At 40.1% G+C, this 21,955-nt stretch overlaps 1 protein-coding gene and 1 pseudogene across 1 annotated transcript; one reads left to right on the top strand and one right to left on the bottom strand.

Moving 5' to 3' along the window:
* Window positions 1-239: 239 nt before the first annotated feature.
* Window positions 240-18,471, bottom strand: LOC144642571 (uncharacterized). The gene is given in 3 exon segments (XM_078501551.1): window positions 240-6,094; window positions 6,097-7,679; window positions 18,073-18,471. Coding segments are annotated over 2 exon segments (7,413 nt in total). The 5' UTR covers window positions 7,655-7,679; window positions 18,073-18,471.
* On the top strand, window positions 16,133-17,368 carry LOC144641703 (uncharacterized; annotated as a pseudogene).
* Window positions 18,472-21,955: the final 3,484 nt, after the last annotated feature.

The raw sequence follows: 21,955 nt of genomic DNA, 5'->3' as shown, positions 1-21,955 counted from the left end.
CTAATTTGTCGAAAGCTATCCAGCCGCTAACTCTGATATCAAAATTGTGAAGGAATTACATCAATTTTCCTGACCCTCTTGACTCCAAGAGAGCTCTCATCGAGAGCCCTGCGCAAACCTAACGCGTATACGTAAATCGAGCGAAAACTGAAATAAATATGTTCAAAAAATCCCATACATGTACTTCATGTGGGCAAGTCCACTCCTCATTATTCTGGAGGCATAAATCTACCATTTACTTACGGTGAACAGACGAGCCTGTGGTCCGTCCAGCCTGTACTAATGCTCACAATCGCAGATCTGTAGTTAAAGCCAAGTGCCTCGCATATCTCCATGCTCGCAGACTGTCTTGCCGCTTCTCCTGTTGCCGTAACGCATAAACCTTCCCATTTGCCGTCAGTTAATACTTCAAGTCTTCCTTCGTATATAGTTGGCTTTGGTTCTGTTAAACGTAGCTTAGAGCATGTGACCCATATCTGGGAGTTCCTCGAACTGTGCGTTACATCCTGAGGATCACCTATTCCCACGCCTCTGCAAGAAAGATGTAGGATATTTTTTGCTGGGGCAGACGAAGCTGTATTCCAAGCACCATTTTCCCAAAGTTGAAGTAAGCCCTTTTTCTTATTCCAACTATCCTCCAATGTGGCAAGTCTAACAGTGGGTTTGCAGGTATCGTCCACATAACCGATCCACTTTCCGTCGCTACAAACTCGTCCGCCTTGCGGTATCTCCCAGTCACTTTCCCATCGAGGACGATACGTATTACCATGAAATACATGACTTGGAAGGTATAAGTTGTTACACTGAAGTTTAACACAGTAGCCTTGAAGGGGTCTAGCAGCTGTACCATACGTCTCGGTATGCTTTATATAATCACAGGGAAGATACGATCCATGATCAACAGTTGGTGGTCTCGGGCAACTTAGCGGTTGGCAATTGGGAACTGTCCCATCCCACGCTTCATCTACACAGGTACGTTCTTTGGGTCCAGTTAACAAGAATCCTTTGTGGCAAACATAATAAGCTTTTGATCCTTCTTTATGTCCGTTAGCTGAAACCTCTCCGTTAGATGGTTTAGTAAGGACAGGACATTGTTTTATTTTTAGACAAGCCGGAAGGGAGGGGATCCATTCTTGGTCTAAGCACGTGGTATTCTGCTCGGTGCGGTGGACGTCAATGTTATATCCTGTATTACATTTCAAACTGGCGATTGTGCCGTGAGCTGGGGTTGATGTAGAAGTAGGTGGAGCGTACTGAACAGCCGAGTGTGGCACTTGTGCTGTGGGACAGGATCTTTCGCGTCCATAAGTCGTAAGCGTATGGGATACGGCAATTGTCGCTTTGCACTTTGTTAATGCGAGAGCGAAGACGTAGTGGGAGGCTGGATCAAGAGACGGAACACTTAATGATGTTTGACTATCTACCTTTGTTTTGGCTAAGCTTTTGGGGTCTTGTTGTTTAAAATGTACAAGGAACAGCTCAGTTTCTGGATGTGACAAAAGACCATTCATTTGTTGCCATGACAAACTTACATCGGTGGGGTTTGCAGACACAACCTGCAGGCTGGTTCTGTTTTCGATGTGGTTGACACTATTTCCTAGCTTGTCAAATCTTGCAGCGATGGCCGATAACGCGAAATCTTCCCACAAATTGTCTTCAAATAAAACTTTAAGGTGTCTGTACTTTGCACTCACGTTCCAGTTTCTAATTATCACTGACAAAAGCTCACCGTGAAAAAGAACTGAGGCCAGGTTAGACGCATCAACTTGCATGTGTAAGTCGTTGCCAACTAAGAAGACGCAAACATCAGAGGAGTTCAAATGAGCCAGGGAGAGGGTGTCTTCAATTTCATCATCTGCGTAGTTGTCGATGATTTTTAACCCCCAAGCCTTATAGAGTAAATACAAATCTCTCCCTTCACCGCCAACAAGTTTATCATCGCCGCCAAGAGAAGCCAGTGTATCTTCTCCTTCAAGACCATAGAGTTTGTTATCAGAATCCGATCCGGTCAGAAAGTCGTCGTGAATTGTTCCGTATACGTTTTCAATGCTCTTGTAGATATCTCCCTCAGCATCCACTCCTTTTCCAAATCCAATATTGAGATCAACAGTGATTCCTTTTCGAAGAAAACCGTCACCTTTGAAAGCGAGTGTATCACTACCATTGCCCCCATCAATGATGTCCGATCCTTTCCCACCATAAATGTAATCATCTCCGCTGTCGGCATATATGACGTCATTGCCATCCCCGCCAAAAATGACATCAATACCGGCGCCACCATAAATCGTGTCGTTACCATGTTTTCCTTCAAAAATTGTTCCCGTTTGTCCTCCACGTAGAATGTCGGCCTGAACACCGCCTTCAATTTCTTTTGTTGTGTCACTGCCAGTCAGGTTGTTGGCAGAGGTAAGCGATCCCTTCAAATCTTCTGCTGCTGCGATTATACTATTGGTATTAGGATCAATGTTTTGTGGCGAATCAATGATTCTACGGTCCACGGCGATAATCTTTCTATATGGATATTGTTTGGAAATATTAAAAACAACCTTGTCCTCTGTTGTTATCTGAAGATGTTGATACTTCGCACCACGAAAGTAATCCAGAATTCGAACACTGAGTGAGCTGGGACGAGTGCTTGATTGAAGAATGACATCAAACTTGCCATGAAAATACACATTAATGTCGTTAAATTCTATTCCAAACTGAAGGATATCTTTCTTGTTGTCATCTGCATAATTGTTAATTTCATTAAACTCTCCATATCCGTATTTCAACACGTAGGTGTCAGAACCATTCTTTCCTTCCAAATACTGGTAATTATAACCATTTCCTGCTCCGGGGTCAAGGTAATTGTTAAGATTATTCCCGTAGATTTTGTAACTGCAGTGACTTGATTTCAATTGGAAACGGACTACATGTTTCCAAGTGTTATCCGCAAGATTGTATGTTATCAAGCCTCTGTCACAGCCTGCGCGCGTACATTGACATTCAGTGGGATCCTTTGATATTTCGTATGGCTCGAGTTTTGCCGTCTCATTATTTATTCGATGTGTAATTCCATCAACAGTTCTAATTCCAAGATGCTGGTTGTAAGACGAGTTAAACCAATTACGAAGTGTAACAGTTGGTGTTGCATAACTTGACATTATCTTCAAATCCTTATTGTCCTTCTGAAGTCGTAAGTTTACAAACCTTTCGTCTAGGTACAACAAATCAACTTTCTGACGACTGTCAAAATTGTTGATGGTTGCTTTTCGACATGATTTCTTGACAACATAATTGTCAGTCCCTTCCCCGCCTTCAAGATAATCTTCTCCTCCACTACAGCTCAGAAAATTAGTCTGTGCATTTCCAACTATATGGTCATCGTGTGCTGAATCTGAAACGGTCGCGACGTTGGTGTAACCAGCTGGTTTGATGCAGTCTGGACTAGGCGAGTCCGACAAATCAACACAGATTCTTGTTGGTGAAGTTTTGTAGTCTAGCATGATTGGCACTTTGGATACACTTCCACTTTCACTTGTAGACACGTTAAAGACAACGTGATCTGCTGAGGTAAATAGAATATGCCTGTAACGGTATCCCAAGGTCCAATTTGTTATAGTAAAGCAGGAGCTTTGTGCATTGTTCTTGTCACTTACAGAGAGGTTATTTCCTACTGTTTGAACATCTATCGAGTCAAACGGTACATCGAACACCAGAATGTCAGTTGTGTTAAAGTAATCATCTGCATTATTGTCAATAACATCGCATCCCTCTTTTGCTCTGATAATATAAGTGTCTTCATTTTTCCCTCCAGCCAAGTGATCAGCTCCACGACCACCATCTAAGATGTTATTTAGGTCATTACCGACAATATTATCTGAGCTATTTGAGCCCGATACTTGTTTGACTTCGGTGTATTTCGAATCACTGAGTGAGACCGTTTGTGCTTTTTTTGCTGCACCTAAATCCAGAGCAACCGCCACGCATTGAACTCGATGGACAGCCTCGCTATTTAAAGTTTGTTTTGGGACAAAAAGCACTCCGTCCTTACTACGAAAGGAGACGTGACGGTAATACGTGGGATCTCCAGGAGTGAACCAGTTCTTGATACGAATGTGATGACTTTTGGAATAAGTGACGTCAAGATCAGTTCTGCTCTGATGACATTGGATATTATCAAAATCAACGTTTATTACTATGATGTCGCGCATGTTATCTTCAGCAAAGTTATCGATTATTGTTTTTCCGCCGTCCGATTGGATAATATACAGGTCACTTCCTGATCCTCCTGTGACAGCGGACATTTCGGGTCCTAGATAAAAGGTGTCGCTACCACCCCGCCCGTACAGATTGTAATGATAGTTTCCGGTGACAAACTTAAGATTCAGATTTCCAAAGTTACACCCTTTTTTATTTTTCCCCGGTGGTTTTGTTGTCGGCTTGGGATTCTGTACTGCATAAAATGTGTTGTTGTTGGAGTTTCCATAATAAGTCCCGTAAACAGACTTTTCATGGAGATCGGCTCCACAAATGACATCATATGACTTGATTGGAATAACAAACCAGAGCTTGGCAGTTTCGTGCTTGTATGTGAAAGTCCTCGACTCACCTATCCCAAGAACGATGTCCTTAAGATTAGAACCAACCGTAAATGTCTTACGTATTGTTCCATGGCTGCCAGTGACATCTCCGATTTCTAACCTAGCTCGGTTATTGTCATCCAGCCTGAAGTTTATATAGCCACCAAAACTTGACAGCCTCCCTTTGGTGAAACTGATTGTATCTCCACCTCCCTTCTTTGTTCCAACAATCTTGTAATATTTATCCGGGTTTTTCAGGTCCTGAATGCGTTTCTTGTCATATTCTTCCTGTTTCCTATAAGACTCCATCTGTCTTCTAAGACCACCTGTTAAGAAATCTGCTGCTCCATCCAAGAAACCTTTTACTAGTGCTCCAAGGAACTCTAAACCAGCCCACGGACTCTTCCAATTAACTTTTTCCATCTCCGCCATTATATCGATGTAGAAGTCGTCAATAGCCATTCGTATTATTGAGAGGACAATCACTAGAGGCTCAGTAACGACTTCTGCTTCCGGACAAAATGTTCCTACTAGGTTTAGTATCGTCGTGCTAACGTCAAGTTCTAAGTCGATCACGCGTAGCGGTAACAATTTGACATCTTTCGGGTCATTTAGATTTAAATCAGCCAACTGTTCTATGTCTTGTTCAATGAAGTAGATGTCGAACGCAAGCCCTACCACGGGGATAGCTCCCAGCAACTCTCCGACTCCTCTCTCGGCAAACCTTTCCACCTTCGTGGATAACCTTTCCAAGCCTTTCTCTAAATTTAAGCCTTTTGCCAACCCTTTCGCTGCACTACTTAAAACCCGTTTCCCAACCTTGGAAACAATCTCATTGAGACCAGTTAGTCCTCCAAGTGTGTGAGCAGACTGGGCCACAGAAATGGCCCCTCGAAGGTTATCACCTTCCTGGAAGTAGTTTACAGCCCCGAGAACTGAAAATATCAGACCGTGGACAGCTAGACCTTTATTTACTTTGGAGTAGGCCTCACTAGCTCCAGCTCTCTTGGATTTTGATAGGTGGTCCTCAATCAGCTTGGGAGTAGCCAGTTCTTGTGAATTCAATCTTAACTGAATGTGCTCTCGTTCTTTCGCATTACGGCGATCTACCACATCAAAGTCCACCGTGTCTTTAGTAACTTTGATTGATCCCTCATCAACAGTAACGGATTCTTCTTTATCATTTAGCGAACAAGCAAAGCGTTTTCTTCTACGGCTTGTTCCAGCGCAATATTTGGCGACTTTTGCGGCAATAACCTCTCCATCGTGATCCCCAGCAGCACGTTTGCGTATGAGATAAGAAGGGACCGTCTCACTTCCTTGTTTATGTATAAGATCTCGCCCTTCTCTTGTGCCACCTTTTTTCCTAACGGGAAATTCATCTGTGCTGAAGGCTTCGTCTATGCGTTTTCGTTTTCGTGGGATGGTTTTAAGCATGCCATCCACAACCTCATCCATTGCTGGACTTCGTCCGGATTTTCCTTCTAATGTTTCCAGGTTGGGAATATCTTTCCTTTTCGGGAACCTACCTTTTTTCTTATCTTTTTTGCTAGCTGCTTTAAAAAGTTGGCTTTCAACTCGTCGGTGGGCTGAGCCGCTTCTGCAACCATTGAAATAACCAGAAATTCTACAGAAGCACGTCTGGTGTCAGCGGATTCGGTATCTTTACCAGTGATTTTAAGCTTATCAGAGAAATCAGGTTGACTAACAAGTTTCTGATCAACGGCCTCTAGCATAGCATTGACTAGTTTATCATGGTCAGGAAACTTACTAAGAACTTCATCTACCATTGTATCGTAATCAGGTGGCCATAGACCCCCTTTGCCTTTTCTGCCTCTTTTCGTAGTACCATCCCAATCAGCGTCATTAGTATGTACCAATATTTGGTTTTTAACATTAGGTTGTCCACTCGTGCTCAAACGAAATTTCCTTGTCTCTCCTCCAATCGGCATTTCGAACCTTGTCTGTTTTATTCCTTGGCTGGAGAATATATCAGGATAAAATTGCAATACTTTGAATATTTCTTTTACGGATATCTTATCAGTTTCGTGAATTTTTATCTTTAAGTACTGACTTTTACCTTTCCCGACCGTTTCCTCTTGAACGATTTTTGTCTTTGAACCTGTTGCCGTGTCGAGGGTCTTCAATTTATTCCACTCGTCAACAGCCTCCTTACTGGTTTTGAGCATACTCTGAGTGAATTCAAATTTCAGTTTTGTTTTTTTTTCGGCCGCAATCTTCTGACTTAGTTCTTCCCTAAATGCATCCATTTTTGAAACAATATCCGTATTTGTCTTCTGCAGCCAATCGGGTGGACTTAAGCCTGCTAAGGTGTTCTGTTTGACGGAGCTACCAACCAAAACGTCGCTGGCTGCGCGAAACGCATTATCCCTTTCCTGTGTGGAAACCGTTCCTTTTTTATCGTTTTCTTGTAATGCGCTCTTGAAATTGGGCTGATCGTTTAATTTCGCATCTAATGCTTTTGGATACACGTCTTTTATCGTGTCCTTTAAGGGATCCTTCCGCTGGGCGTCAGAGAGTACCTTAACAGCGTCCTGAAGATTAGACAGGTCTATCTCCACTTCCTTGCCAGTTTTCTCGTCGGTGCGTACGGCATGTAGTAAAAAAGTCCCGTCGGTTTGACTGGTAAGTTTAAACTTCTGATCTTCGCTTCCGATTGGCACGTAAAATTCTGTGGGTTTTTTTTCTTTACCGTAAAGAAGGGGATAAAACTGCATAAACTGGAAGGCTTCTTTTAAAGATATTTTTCCAGTTTTTTCAAATGTGACACGTTTTCCCCCTCCTGGCGTATCCGTTTCTGTGACTGCCTTTGGTGGATCCTGCTTTAGTTGATCCCAGATTTTTCTTACTTTCCTTTCAACCACTGCTCTGTCAAGGGCCTTTTGGACTACATCTCTAGGGTCTGCGACTGCCCTTTTACCCACCTCATGTGAAACATCCTTAACATCAGTGGCCAAACGATTGCTTTGCAGTACTGTAAGTCGAACGCGAAATCCCAAAGTGTAAATGACAGGATTCCAAAAGAAGAAAGCGGCTAAAAAGAACAATACCACCACACCAGCCCCCATATTGAGGGACGATGTTCTTGAAAACCTGGAAAATAGAACGCAAGTGGAAACAGGAATGATCATAATGTTTTGATTGAGGCTTTTGAATGCAGTATCTTTTTCGATCGGTTTCTGCTTATTAAAGAAATGGAGGAAGCTGGGAAGTATTATTGTTTATAACGATTTCTATGCATGCAATTCAAATCAACCTTGAGTTCAATTCCCCCGCGATCTAAACAAGTTTGGGTCTCATCATGCACACTTCTATAGAGATTGTCATGGTCAGTAAAAATCAAAGAAATCAAAGAAATTTTGACCACAGTCCAAAAACTCATACTTTGTCAATTTGAAGGGGTAGGTATGTAACTGAAAGAGATGAAGTTAGTTTTTCGAAATATTCAATTTTACGGCAGAAAACCACGAATAACGGTAATCGTACCGGAAGCTCAAATTTCACTTCTCGACAATCCGAAATTTCACGCTTTTCAGCTTCTTGCTACCCAGACGTTTCAACCGCTGTAAATCTTTCCTTACTTTAGTTGCATAGATTGACTCTTCCTTTATCGAAATATAGTTAGTATTTTTATCTCTGATTATTTCTGAGCCAGCTGAGCTTCGATTAAGTAGACACATTTTTCTCATTTAGGAAAAAGGCTAAAATAATCCAAATTCAGTGAGGAAAAAAGCTGACCGGTAGTGCTTCAAATCTTCTGATATTTTAGCCAACGAGAGTCCAGTCGTTGAAGTTTAGGTTTATGGTTTCAAAAGTGTGGGATCTCGTAGCAGTTTTGAACAAAGGTCGATCAAAGGTCGACAAAATTACAATTCCGCGGCTTTGAAAAGAACAACTGAAACACGTGACACGAAACACGCAATAGAGTAATTTATATATTTTTTGGACAAAGACCTCACGGTAAAATTAGCTTTGAAGTTTTATACGTTTGAGACTTAAGAAAAATAGTATTTATCCTAAAGATTGCCTACAATAGACGAAATACCAAAAATAACAGCACTTGAACTCTCCCTGATGTTCGTCACGCACGAGCGACTTGGAGCCGCGAATGACAAAAATATTTTCCATTGATTCAAAGTAAGTCATATTCTGAAATAAGAAAAATCTATTTTCTTTAAACTTTGCCCACAAATTTGTCTTAACTAAAAAAACGAGACAGCTTTCATTTTTGCAAATATCGCAAGATATATTTTTTTTTAAGAATTTTATTAAATTAGACCACAACCGGCCTAAGAAGAAGAAGTCAAAGAGTATGTTTTAAGAAGAAGTCAAAGAGTATGAATAAGTCAAAGAGTATGTTTTTTTATTGGTATGGAAACAAATGTAATGCGGAAGTAGTTGAACTTTTGCGCAGTGACCCGTTGAAAATGTGCCATTGTTTTAGCCGTTCGCGTCAATGGCCAAGTAGACTTCAAATCAAAAATCTTTCGCATTGTTAGTTTCTTTTTAACGAACCAAAATTGCGTGCTTTATACAGATAAAGGTACAATTTTTTCCAGGAGAGTTATGACAATTCCTAAAATTGGAGCATAAATTTTTGAAGACGGTGACTCGATCATTTTTCCTATTTTTACTTGTCGCCATTGCTAAAAATAGACCGGTCGTGGTCCAATTGAATAAAATTCTTAAAAAATATATATCTTGCGATATTTGCAAAAATGAAAGCTGTTTCGTTTTTTAGTTAGACAGATTTGTGGGCAAAGTTTAAAGAAAATAGATATTTTCTTATTTCAGAATATGACTTACTTTGAATCAATGGAAAATATTTTTGTCATTCGCGGCTCCAAGTCGCTCGTGCGTGACGAACATCAGGGAGAGTTCAAGTGCTGTTATTTTTGGTATTTCGTCTATTGTAGGCAATCTTTAGGATAAATACTATTTTTCTTAAGTCTCAAACGTATAAAACTTCAAAGCTAATTTTACCGTGTTGTCTTTGCCCAAAAAATATATAAATTACTCTATTGCGCAGGGGCGGATCCAGGATTTCAAAAGGGAAGGGGGGGGGGGGTGGATGGCAGACCATTAGGGCCTAACCCTAACCCTAACCCTAAGTGACGGCAGACGGCGAAACGTGGCGTAACAACAACCAGACATAAGCGACAGCTAATTTTTCTTTCTTTATTTATTTTCTATTTCAAATAAAGTGACATTTCGAATTTTTTTTACTGAAAATGGGGGGTGGATATCCACTCTATCCACCCCCCCTATATCCGCCCCTGTTGCGTGTTTCGTGTCACGTGTTTCAGTTGTTCTTTTCAAAGCCGCGGAATTGTAATTTTGTCGACCTTTGATCGACCTTTGTTCAAAACTGCTACGCGATCCCACACTTTTGAAACCATAAACCTAAACTTCAACGACTGGACTCTTGTTGGCTAAAATATCAGAAGATTTGAAGCACTACCGGTCAGCTTTTTTCCTCACTGGATTTGGATTATTTTAGCTTTTTTCCTAAATGAGAAAAATGTGTCTACTTAATCGAAGCTCAGCTGGCTCAGAAATAATCAGAGATAAAAATACTACCTATATTTCGATAAAGGAAGAGTCAATCTATGCAACTAAAGTAAGGAAAGATTTACAGCGGTTGAAACGTCTGGGTAGCAAGAAGCTGAAAAGCGTGAAATTTCGGATTGTCGAGAAGTGAAATTTGAGCTTCCGGTACGATTACCGTTATTCGTGGTTTTCTGCCGTAAAATTGAATATTTCGAAAAACTAACTTCATCTCTTTCAGTTACATACCTAGGCCCTCAAACTGACAAAGTATGAGTTTTTGGCTGTGGCCAAAATTTCTTTGATATTTAGTGACCATGACACTTAATTTGTCGCTAATAGTTTGGCAAATTGCACAAGATTGAAAACAAATTCCAGGGGTCACTTTTGACTGTTGCTTTTTTGTAATTTATCTTTGAAAAGTGGTTTTCGGGTCTTTTGGGAGACTCAAACGTTGATAGTACAGTAGGCACCGGTTAGGCCACATTTTTGCGGTGGAATCTCACTAGCGTGCGGCAACGTAGTACAACGTAGTACAGCGTACGTAGTACGCTGGATTTAATTAAACTGTGTGATGTCATGTTCTATTTTTACCTTTGTTGAAACAACTGGTTAACAAGCTTCGCTGTATTTTTGGATCAATGATGTCGTAATTTACCCTTTGGTTTATGACAGTAGTGGTATTGTGCCATTAATACTATATCTTTTTCATTTTATTCAAATCGCTGAACCATTCCGTCTTTAATTATGCAAACTTTGTATCGCATTAATTATCTTTTGCAGACATCATTGTTTTCAAACAACGGTTTTATACTCGATGAGCTTGAGTGAACTCAATAAAAAATGCGTATCTTTTTGGCTTTTTCTGCCTCCTCCACAATCACAAAATTTCTATTACTTAACCACCCCACCCCACAAAATTTATATTTTTTTAACCAGCCCTACCCAACAGCATTTCTATTATTTAACCACCCCCACAACATTCCTATTATTAAACCACTGTCACTCCCACAACATTTTTCTTGTTTAACTCTTTCAGTGCTAAAGTCGACTTTTGTCGACATTTGGAGGAGCAGTCAATGAACCACTTGTGACGTCATCAATTTAAAAGTCAGCAGATTTTGGTGATGAGAATCTGATAGAGCTAGGTTTGACCTTTTCAAAGAACTATTCATTTTGCGTATCGGTCGCATCCTAACAGAGCTAATCGAGAAAAAATCAATCACTTTTTAGTGCAAAATCGGTGCTTAAAAAGACCAAAACACCTGTAAAAGATCGAGGTCCTCTTGACAGGGTTTACCAATGTTTTAATCAAAACTTTTTTGATCTAATGGAAGGACGGATACAGTAGAAAGAAGTGGAAATAACAAAGCCAAGAGAAACGAAAGGAAAAGGAGCAAGAAAAAAAATATAAACGATTTCGCAAAAAAAAAAAACAAGTCCAAATTTAGGCTTATGCGCATGCACCAAAGTTCAATTTTGTACATTTTTCAATGGAATCTTCATCAAAATCTTGCTGCATTGTGGAAAAGTGCTTTTTAAGCAAAGTTAAGGGAAATTCAGGATCGTAGCATCAAAAATTCAGTTTAACGGTAGAAAAAAACCCTGTTTTTGGAGAAATTTAGCACTGAAAGGGTTAATTAACCTTCACCACCGCCAAAGCCCTCATATCTAATAAGGTGTCCGCCACCACAACATTTCTATTGTTAAGCCTCCAACCCCGCCACTATTACTCTTCCGCGGGCAGGCATTTATTTGAGCACTTATCAGTACGTGCTGGATCACCTGTTGCCGCCCGACTAGTCGCCCGCCAAAATGGCGGGAAAAATGTAACCGAAATAAGGTTGAAACATTTGTTTTCTAATTAACATATTTCCTCTGTTGAAAGATGCCGTAAATATCTTTTAAAAGCATGAGGAGACACCTGGGAAAGAAAGAACTGCCTTCAAATCCGCTGTCAAAGAGAGAGGCTCAGTAAAGGGCTCGGTATCGACTACGAATCAAAGGAAAGGAACAAAAGCATCCTGCTCGCACACCACGCAAATACAAAGTTAAGTTTAATGTCTGTTCCATTCCAACGAACCAGTGGCTCATCTGTGCCACGCTTATCCCCGGTTGTTGTAGCATGAAGCGACCTAGAAGTACTACTACTCCCCGCTTTAAGTAAATTGTGTTAAACCAACAAGTGGAGTTATCTTGAGATTGTCGCAAGCACTGCACACATTTTTGGTACTTTATAAACAATTTATGAAGAAACAAGGACCCTTTTGGAATTATTACTAAGTTATCATGAAGTGATGAAACTTGCTGACTTTACACATTTTTCAAAAATTCGCACAATACCTTTGGCGCATTTATACAACTCGTCATTTACATAGACTGTACAGGCACGTTTCTAAATGTGGTTCTCCATCGCATGTCTGCTCCTACTGCTGTAGAGATTGTATCAGACTTTGTCTTGTCCCTTAAAAATCTAGCAATAATTTCTTCGTCACTGTTACTATTTTTAATTTGTTATTTATCTTTGGAAAGTTGTTTCTAGGCTTTTTTGCAGAATCAAACTTTTACAGGAGCTGCTTCCTTCAAGTTGTTGGACCATGGAAAGTTGTTAGAAATTGCAAGTGGCTCATGCGGGCTCTCAAGGTTCAGTTAAATTATTTATAAAATTTGTCTCAGCGTGCATAAAACATTATTGAAAATATTTAACAATTCTGCCGATGCCGGGCGAAGAGCGACTTGACGGTAAGCAATTGTTTATCGTTTTAGTACTCGAGTTGTGTGGACATTGTTCTGTAAATTGCGAAATATGTAGTCTTCTCTTACTTTGAAAACCATCAGGCCAAATTTCTTAGCCTTTTTTTGTCTTTTCTGGTTCAGCATATTCTTGTATTCTTAGTATTTGCGATTCAGAAACGCCGGCGAAACGCGAGTTTACGCCGGCCATTTTGTTTCAGTTTGGATCAAGCATTATTCACTCCGTAGGGAGTGAATAATGCTCATTAGCCTGAGATAGCGAACCAATCATATTGCTTGAAACACCAAGATCACTGAGTGTGTATATACTAATGCTCATTAGCCCGAGATAGCGAACCAATCAGATTGCTTGAAACACCAAGATCACTGAGTGTGTATATACTAATGACGTATACAGCCACCAAGATCAGAACCTTTTTCCAGATACTGAACGTATTTACTATATGGTAAACCTAACTGGGGGGAGGGGGACTCTAAAATGCAGGATTCTTACTTTGCCTGCCGCGCGCGTTAATTCGGGGGCTCACCCATGTTGGATCACGCTTTGTCGCCCACCTGGTCGCCCTCAAAAATGACGTAATAAAACCTGTATCTGGAGAGACTTCCATTTTAAACGATCTAAAGCAAATTATAGCTTGCTCGTTTTCCCTAGATGCTGGACGCGAAATTAGTTAGACGGCTTAATAGGGCTTAAGGAGCCTTTCAAGGCTTTTAAGTGTTATCAAAGGTTTTAATCCTTGAAATAAAGTTGAAAATTGGATTGAAACTTATATCAGTTGCAAGTTGTAATGGTTTTTATGGTTATCGAATAAACTGCTGAGCTAAGTTCAAGCAAAATATATTCTTTCCTTAACAAATCCATTGGCTTTCATAAATAAAAAAATGTCTGAAACGTTGGCTATCGAATATTTGTGGACTTGGTCCCCATATCATCAATTGTACATTGCTATTTTTACATACCTTTAGATAGAAATGAGAAATTCTAATGAACACACAGGGCAGTATTGTCACTTCTGTGTACCTCAAATGGCAAACTATCAATAAAGGTTTTACAAAATTAAAAGCTGTTAACTAATTGAGTGATAAATAATTCACAAGAAGAGTAGAAAGTTACCTTTCAGTTATTTTACTTGTGGATAGATGGTAAAATTTACTGGCTTTTTCCAGGATTGATTTAATCTTCTTTTGATATGATTATATGGGTGCATATTCAAGCAAGAACATGAAGAGATTTTAAAGGTATCTTGCGATTAAAGAAGAGCTTAAATCTCGAGAGGTCCACAAGCTATGTACGTCAGGCAACCAACCAGTGTCCAGTTGGACAATCGGGTACCCTCTGTAAATTTTAGTGTATTTTAAAAGGGTATAAGAACAATTTTACAGTTATTTCCCTAATATCCAATATCAGGTTGCGCATGCGCATGTACATCTTTTGCAGTGCCACGTGCAGGCGGTAGTCAGGACAGTTGTTATTATTAAAAGCGTAATTCAAGAGAAAGACTCGCGGTTATTACACTGGCGACGAAGAAAACACGCTCGACGAAGCACCAGTAGCAGAGAAGAAAGCAAGAGAAACCTAGCAAGAGAGGTTTGAAGCCCAGCGAGAGAGGCAAGCAAGAAAAATACTGCAACGCGTGAATCAATCGATCGACAAAACATGCCTGACACAGAAGCAGCACCCGCCGCTTCATCAGCTCCAGCAGCTCCAGTGCAAGCTATTACAGCAACGAGAACCCTAAAATCTCAACCATTTAACCCAGGAGACGATCCGATAGCTACAGAACAAGCGTGGGACGACTTGGCTTGAAGAAATCGAACGGGAATTCAGATATTTTAATATTACGGAGCCACTCGACAAGAAAGATACACTCATCATTTATGGCGGTAAAGAAATCGCTCGTCTGGAGAAATGTTTGCCAAACCCGACAGATGGCGGTGACGACTACGGAAAGTTAAGAAAGAAGCTGAATGACTACATCAAGCCGAAGAAAGACCACGAAGACCTCGAAACGTCTGATCTTTGGAGCAAAAGCATCACAAGATCTCTTTGATGAAGCTATCTACCGAATATTTGGAGACATACCAAAGTGCCTCAACCAACGGGATGATATCCTGCTCGGAGGAAGAAACATGGAGGAGCACAACAAGACGTTGGAGGCAGTCCTGCAGAGAGCAGCGCATTTTGAAGTCACGTTCAACCCTGATAAGTGCCAGTTTGTAGTCGAGGAGATAGAATTCTATGGACACAAGTTCACAAAGGATGGGCTAAAGCCAGACCCAGAGAAAATTAGAGCTGTACAAGAAAGCAGCCCACCAGAATCCGGCAAAAGAAGCTGTGAGAAGTTTTCTTGGCATGACCGGATACCTATCAAAGTTCTTCCCAAGATATGCATCACTAACCGTACCCTTGCGGAAGCTGGACCATAAAGACATTTGAGAAGTTGAAGGCAAGCATAACGAGTGAAAGCACAATGACATACTTCAACCCAGCTAAACCAATCGTTGTGAGAGTTGAAGCCAGCTACCATGAAGGACTCTCAGCCGGATTATTTCAGGAGACAGGCAGTGGTCTCCAGCCAGTACACTTCATTAGTCGCACTATGACTGACACAGAGAAAAGATATAGCCAGACAGAGAAAGACGCCCTGTCAGTACATTGGGCAAAGAACAGGTTCAGCATTTACCTCCTTGGAGCACCAAAATTGAAGATCATCACAGCCCATAAGCCACTGCTCCCGCTGTTTAACAAGGCGACCATGCGACTCCCACCAAGAATCGAGAAGTGGGTTATGAGAATGCAAGATGTCGACTTTGAGCAAATCTATGAACCTGGAAAGGACGATCGATGCAGATCCACTCGACTTCCTATCAAGACACCCACTGTCAGAGAAAGAAAGGATGCTGTAGAGAGAGTAATCAAGTACGTTGTGACAGCTGAACATGCTGTTGTTATAGATCAAATCAAGGAAGAAACCCGCAAAGATATCCAACTTCAGAAACTGTCCGTCAGGATACTCACCGGAGACTGGGAACAGCACAAAAAGGACCCAGACATCACACCGTTTTACAGTGTGCATAGTGAGTTGTATGCTGTGGATGGCCTACTCTTCAGAATGAATCAGATCATTATCCCCAGAAGCCTACAGAGAAAAGTCATCTGGGCTGCACACCACCTTGGACATCTGGGAATGACCAAAACAAAGCAGATGATAAGAGGGAAGTATTGGTTTCCGACCATGAACAGTATGATCGTATAGATCATAGGTCAGTGTTATGAATGCCAGGTTACCACAAAGCAGCACAGGCAGGAACCAGTCAAAGTCACAGACATACCAAAGAAACCGTGGGACGTGATAGCTGTAGACTTCAGTGGACCCTACCCTGATGGCCATTACAATCTAGTAGCCATAGACAAGAGAACAAGATACCCTGAAGTTGTGAAGACCAACTCGACAGCTTTTCAACCAACCAAGGAAAAGCTTAAAACAATGTTCGCCACTCATGGCACCCCAAGACAGCTGGAAAGCGACAACGGACCACCGTTTAATTCCAGAGAATTTGCAGAGTTCGCTAAGACAGAGTAATTTTACCATCATCGAGTCACCTCGGAACGTGCACGTGCTAATGGAGAGGCAGAAAGTTTCATGAAACTGCTTAACAAGACAGAGCAGATTGCTCATCTCAACGGCAGAAATGGCAACACAGCTATTCAAGAAATGCTGACAGGCTACCGCTCAACACCACACCCTGCCACTGGAGTAACGCCATATGAAGCCCTCATGAACAGACAGGTCAGAACCAAGTAAACCATCAAATGAGAGAGAGTAGTGAGAATGCTTGTGACACGGCCATTAATGAGAGGGGTGAGAAATACAAAGAAAAGAGCAAACAGAATGCTGAGAACAGGAACACTAAGGAACACAACTTCATGGTAGGATACCATGTACTGTTGAAGCAAAAGAAGAGCAAAAAATGGTCTGCAGCTTATGAACCAGCATTCTACATTGTAACTCGAACCGATGGATCAAGCATTGCACCACGAAGGATCACACGAATAGACGGGAAATGTATCGAGATGCAAGCCAGTTCAAGATTGCTAACGCGTTAACCCAGGACAATGCCAGCGAAGAAAGGGACGAGCAGGATAAGGAACCAACCTCAGAGGATTGGAGAGATAAAATCCTGCTTAATGCCAACCCCCACTCAGTCCATGAGGAGACCACCACTAGCAAAGAGGAGATCATTACTAGCACTGCTGAAACCAGCAGCAGCGACAAACCCGAAGCTGTAACCAGACCAAGGCGCGATCGGAGACGACCGGACTATCTGAAAGACTATGTTACCTAAAAAAGTGGAAACACGGAATGTAGAGGCATTTTCTATTTAAGCTTAGGACATTGGACATTTAGGACATTGTTTTCTAGTTGATTTTTTCTTTCTTAAGAAAGAGACTGTCTCCGAACAAAGGGAGAAATGTAATATCCAATATCAGGTTACGAATGCGCATGCACATCTTTTGGAGTGCCACGTGCAGATGTAGTCAGGACAGTTGTTAATATTAAAAGCGTTATTCAAGAGAAAGACTCGTGGTTATTACAATTTCATTGCGAGAATTAATGAAATAGAAGTTGCAAAAGTTGAATATGACACATTAACAGATTTTTAGAAGGAAGAAGACCAAACTGGGAATGGGAATCACGATAAACCAAGTTTTGGTTTCATTACAAGATAAACAAATTACTATACAATATGTTGGTTCTGGTCATAACTACGTAACACAGAGTGATAAGCAATGTTTTTATAAGTATCTAGAGCAATAAACAGCACCAGCAATTGAAAGGAGGCGTAAAAATATCAGTTTCCTGTACCACCGCTTTACCGTGATATTATTGATAATAAAAGATAATATCAAAGTTTTTAGATCATTGATATAAAGTGATGTTTAGTCAGAGACTACCCATTGGATTGACACTTTGATGAGTTGTAATGCTATTTACAGCCATCGACTAAAAACTAGTAATGTAAAAATAAACTGTTAAGCTATAAGTTCGAACAAAATATTTTTTTCTAAACAAAGGCATCGGCCGGCTCTCATAAACGATTACTTTTTTTCTGAATCTTTGATTATCGAATATTTCAGGACTGTTTCAAGAAGCAACACTTGTACGTGGTTATTTTAACATACCTTGAGATACAAATAAAAACTTCTAACGAACACACAAATGCAAGGCAGAATCGGGACTTCCTTGTAGCACGAATGGCAAACAGTCAATAGGCTATAGGCTACAGGCTATTAACATAATGACTGATCAATAATTCACTGGAAACGTAAGGATTCTTTTGCTATCACTTATTTTGTTTGGCGACAGATGGTAAAATGTATTGGCCTTCTTCTGGAATTAATGACGAAATCCTCGTTGTATACTAGTGCATTTGAACGCTAGAATAGGTTTATATTTTTAAAATATTTTTTTTGTGAAAATAGAAGGGCTGAAATCTGAAGAGGTCCACAAGCTATGTACGTTAGGCAACCAATTGAAGTGTGTAGTTGGACAATCGGGCACCCTCTGTAAGTTTTAGGGTATTTTATAAGGACATTAGAAAGATTTTACAGTGATTTCGTTGAGAGAAGTAATAATATAGAATTTGCAAAAGTTGACACATATACAGGTTTTTAGCTTAGAAGAAAACTATATGGTAAAGCTAACGGGGGAGGGGGGACTCCAAAATACAGGATTCTTACTTTGCCTGCCGCGCGCGTTAATTCGAGGGCTCACCCATGGTGGATCACGTTTTGTCGCCCACCTGGTCGCCCTTCAAAATGACGTAATAAAACTTGTAACCGAAATAAGGTTGAAAAAATTGTCTTTCGTGTTACCCGTTTTTTGTTTGTGCAAATATGTCGTAAATATCTTAAAAAATCACGGAGAAAGGCTCCGTATCGACTACGACTCAAAGCGAGGACAATATTCATTATTCATCCTGTAATGGGTTCCGCTTTTCCACTCTATTGTTAAACGATCAGGTGAAGTAATCATGACATTACCACAAGCACAATATTTTTTTGTGAAAAAAGAAGGGCTGAAATCTGAAGAGGTCCACAAGCTATGTACGTCAGGCAACCAATTGAAGTGTGTAGTTGGACAATCGGGCACCCTCTGCAAGTTTTAGGGTATTTTATAAGGATCGACATTAGCAAGATTTTACAGTGATTTCGTTGAGAGAAGTAATAATATAGAATTTGCAAAAGTTGACACATTTACAGGTTTTTAGCTTAGAAGAAAAAAGATCAAACTGGGAATGGAAATCACGATAAACCAATTTGGCTTTATTGCTGGTTTGCATCTGACGTCACGGCAGCCATGCTGATGGACAAGAAGAAAGCGTTTTCCTCCGCTGGAAACTTAACTGTTTTGTCATGCAAATTTTGCGAAAAATGATTTTATTGTTTTATCAACCGACATGGCCGCCTTGTCACGTGGTTGCAACCCAAAATTACAAGATACACAAATAACTATACAATATTTCCGTTTTGGTCATAACTACGTAAGACAGTGTGATAAGCAATGTTTTTAAGTCTCTAGAGTAATAAACAACTTCGGCAATTGAAAGGACGCGTAAAACGATCAGTTTCCTGTACCACCGCTTAACCGTGAAGTTCTAGACAATAAAGAATACTATCAAAGTTTGTAGAACATTGAAAATAAAGTGATGCTTAGTCAGAGATTGCCAATTGGATTAACACTTTCAATTAATGTGTTGTAATGCTATTTACAGCCCTCGAATAAAAACTAATATTGTAAAAGTGGACCGCTAAGCTAAGTTCGTACAAAATATTTTTTCTAAACGAAGGCATCGGGCTTTCATAAACAATTATCTTTTTCTGAATCGTTGATTATCAAATAATTGAGAATTGTTCCAAAGAGCACTGACTTGTACATGGCTATTTTAACATACCTTGAGATACAAATAAAAACTTCTAACGAACACACAAATGCAAGGCAGAATCGGGACGTCCTTGTAGCACGAATGGCAAACAGTCAATAGGCTATAGGCTACAGGCTATTAGCATAATGACTGATCAATAATTCACTGGAAACGTAAGGATTCTTTTGCTATCACTCATTTTGTTTGGCGACAGATGGTAAAATGTATTGGCCTTCTTCTGGAATTAATGACGAAATCCTCGTTGTATACTAGTGCATTTGAACGCTAGAATAGGCATATATTTTTAAAATATGTTTTTGTGAAAATAGAAGGGCTGAAATCTGAAGAGGTCCACAAGCTAAGTACGTCAGGCAACCAATTGAAGTGTGTAGTTGGACAATCGGGCACCCTCTGTAAGTTTTAGGGTATTTTATAAGGACATTAGCAAGATTTTACAGTGATTTCGTTGAAAGAAGTAATAATATAGAATTTGCAAAAGTTGACACATTTACAGGTTTTTATCTTAGAAGAAAACTATATGGTAAACCTAACGGCGGGGGGGACTCTAAAATGCAGGATTCTTACTTTGCCTGCCGCGCGCGTTAATTCGAGGGCTCACTCATGGTGGATCACGTTTTGTCGCCCACCTGGTCGCCCTCCAAAATGACGTAATAAAACTTGTAACCGAAATAAGGTTAAAAAAATTGTCTTTTGTGTTACCCGTTTTTTGTCTGTGCAAATATGTCGTAAATATCTTTTAAAATCATGGAGAAAGGCTCCGTATCGACTACGACTCAAAGCGAGGACAATATTCATTATTCATCCTGTAATGGGTTCCGCTTTTCCACTCTATTGTTAAACGATCAGGTGAAGTAATCATGACATTACCACAAGCACAATATTTTTTTGTGAAAAAAGAAGGGCTGAAATCTGAAGAGGTCCACAAGCTATGTACGTCAGGCAACCAATTGAAGTGTGTAGTTGGACAATCGGGCACCCTCTGTAAGTTTTAGGGTATTTTATAAGGACATTAGCAAGATTTTACAGTGATTTCGTTGAGAGAAGTAATAATATAGAATTTGCAAAAGTTTACACATTTACAGGTTTTTAGTTTAGAAGAATAACTTAAGTTTTCAAACTTTGTAAGGGGAGAATATCCCTGGACCTCCTGCGCATCCATGTATTATCCTCTATTATTTTTCCACAAAATTGCTAAATCACCTTGCTGTAGCATGTATCCCTAACCATACCTCTTTCCCTATGCCTTAGTTAAGAGGTTGTTTCTGTAATTCCGGTCTGGTCAATCTGGCTTGAAAATAGATTTCGCTTATTTCTTGTGTGTTGCAAGACTTTCATGTACTTATACTAAAACCACAATTTACTTGACCAGATCATTCATTTTCTTCGAGTTTCATCCGAACGAGCGCTTCTGACAACCGCTGTCAAGGCTTAAATTTACCACAACTTTGAAAATTAATTAAAAAAGAACTAACAACTTCTGCACCAAACAAACACCACAGCCAGTTATATTATGTATTTTTAATTTGTCACATCAACTTTCATGTACATTGAGTTCGAATCAAGCCAGCAGTAAAACATAAACGACACCGCTATCACACACCTTGACAAAACACGAAAAAAACGGCTCAGATTCAAACTTTATTTTTGAAAAAGTGAGGCGGTCTATTTCAATCAAACCAACGCAGCCGAAAAGTAGATGTAATAGAAAATGTTCCTCCAGAAAAAAACCTTCTGGCATCGTCTTAATAATATTTTTATAACTGTGCAAACTTGCCCAATTTCGACGATCTTCATGTTTGGAGTCATTTTGAGGGACTTGTCAGGACGAGGCGTTTCATCAACTTTTTTTTTTCCTTTTTGATAACTTTATGTACCGACTTTCACATAAAAAAATAATAATAATAATAATAATAAAAAATTGGGAACTCCGCTTTTAGGTTTGGCTAAATCTATTTACTACTACTACTACGTTTTACGTTTACTACATCATTTTAACATCTACATCTACATTTTCTTAAGTCGGTAAAAGTCCATTAGGATATCACACCATTTTAAGAGGGCGGGCGATAAGAGGAAATGTAGACGTTTAATTTCCAAGATGAGAAAGGTCAACCTTGAGT

The sequence above is a fragment of the Oculina patagonica genome, chromosome 2, assembly GCF_052425735.1.
Source record: "Oculina patagonica isolate OP01 chromosome 2, crgOcupat, whole genome shotgun sequence".
Taxonomy (NCBI): domain Eukaryota; kingdom Metazoa; phylum Cnidaria; class Anthozoa; order Scleractinia; family Oculinidae; genus Oculina; species Oculina patagonica.
Note: the sequence above shows the minus strand (reverse complement) of the source record. Positions and strands in the feature narration are given on the sequence as shown.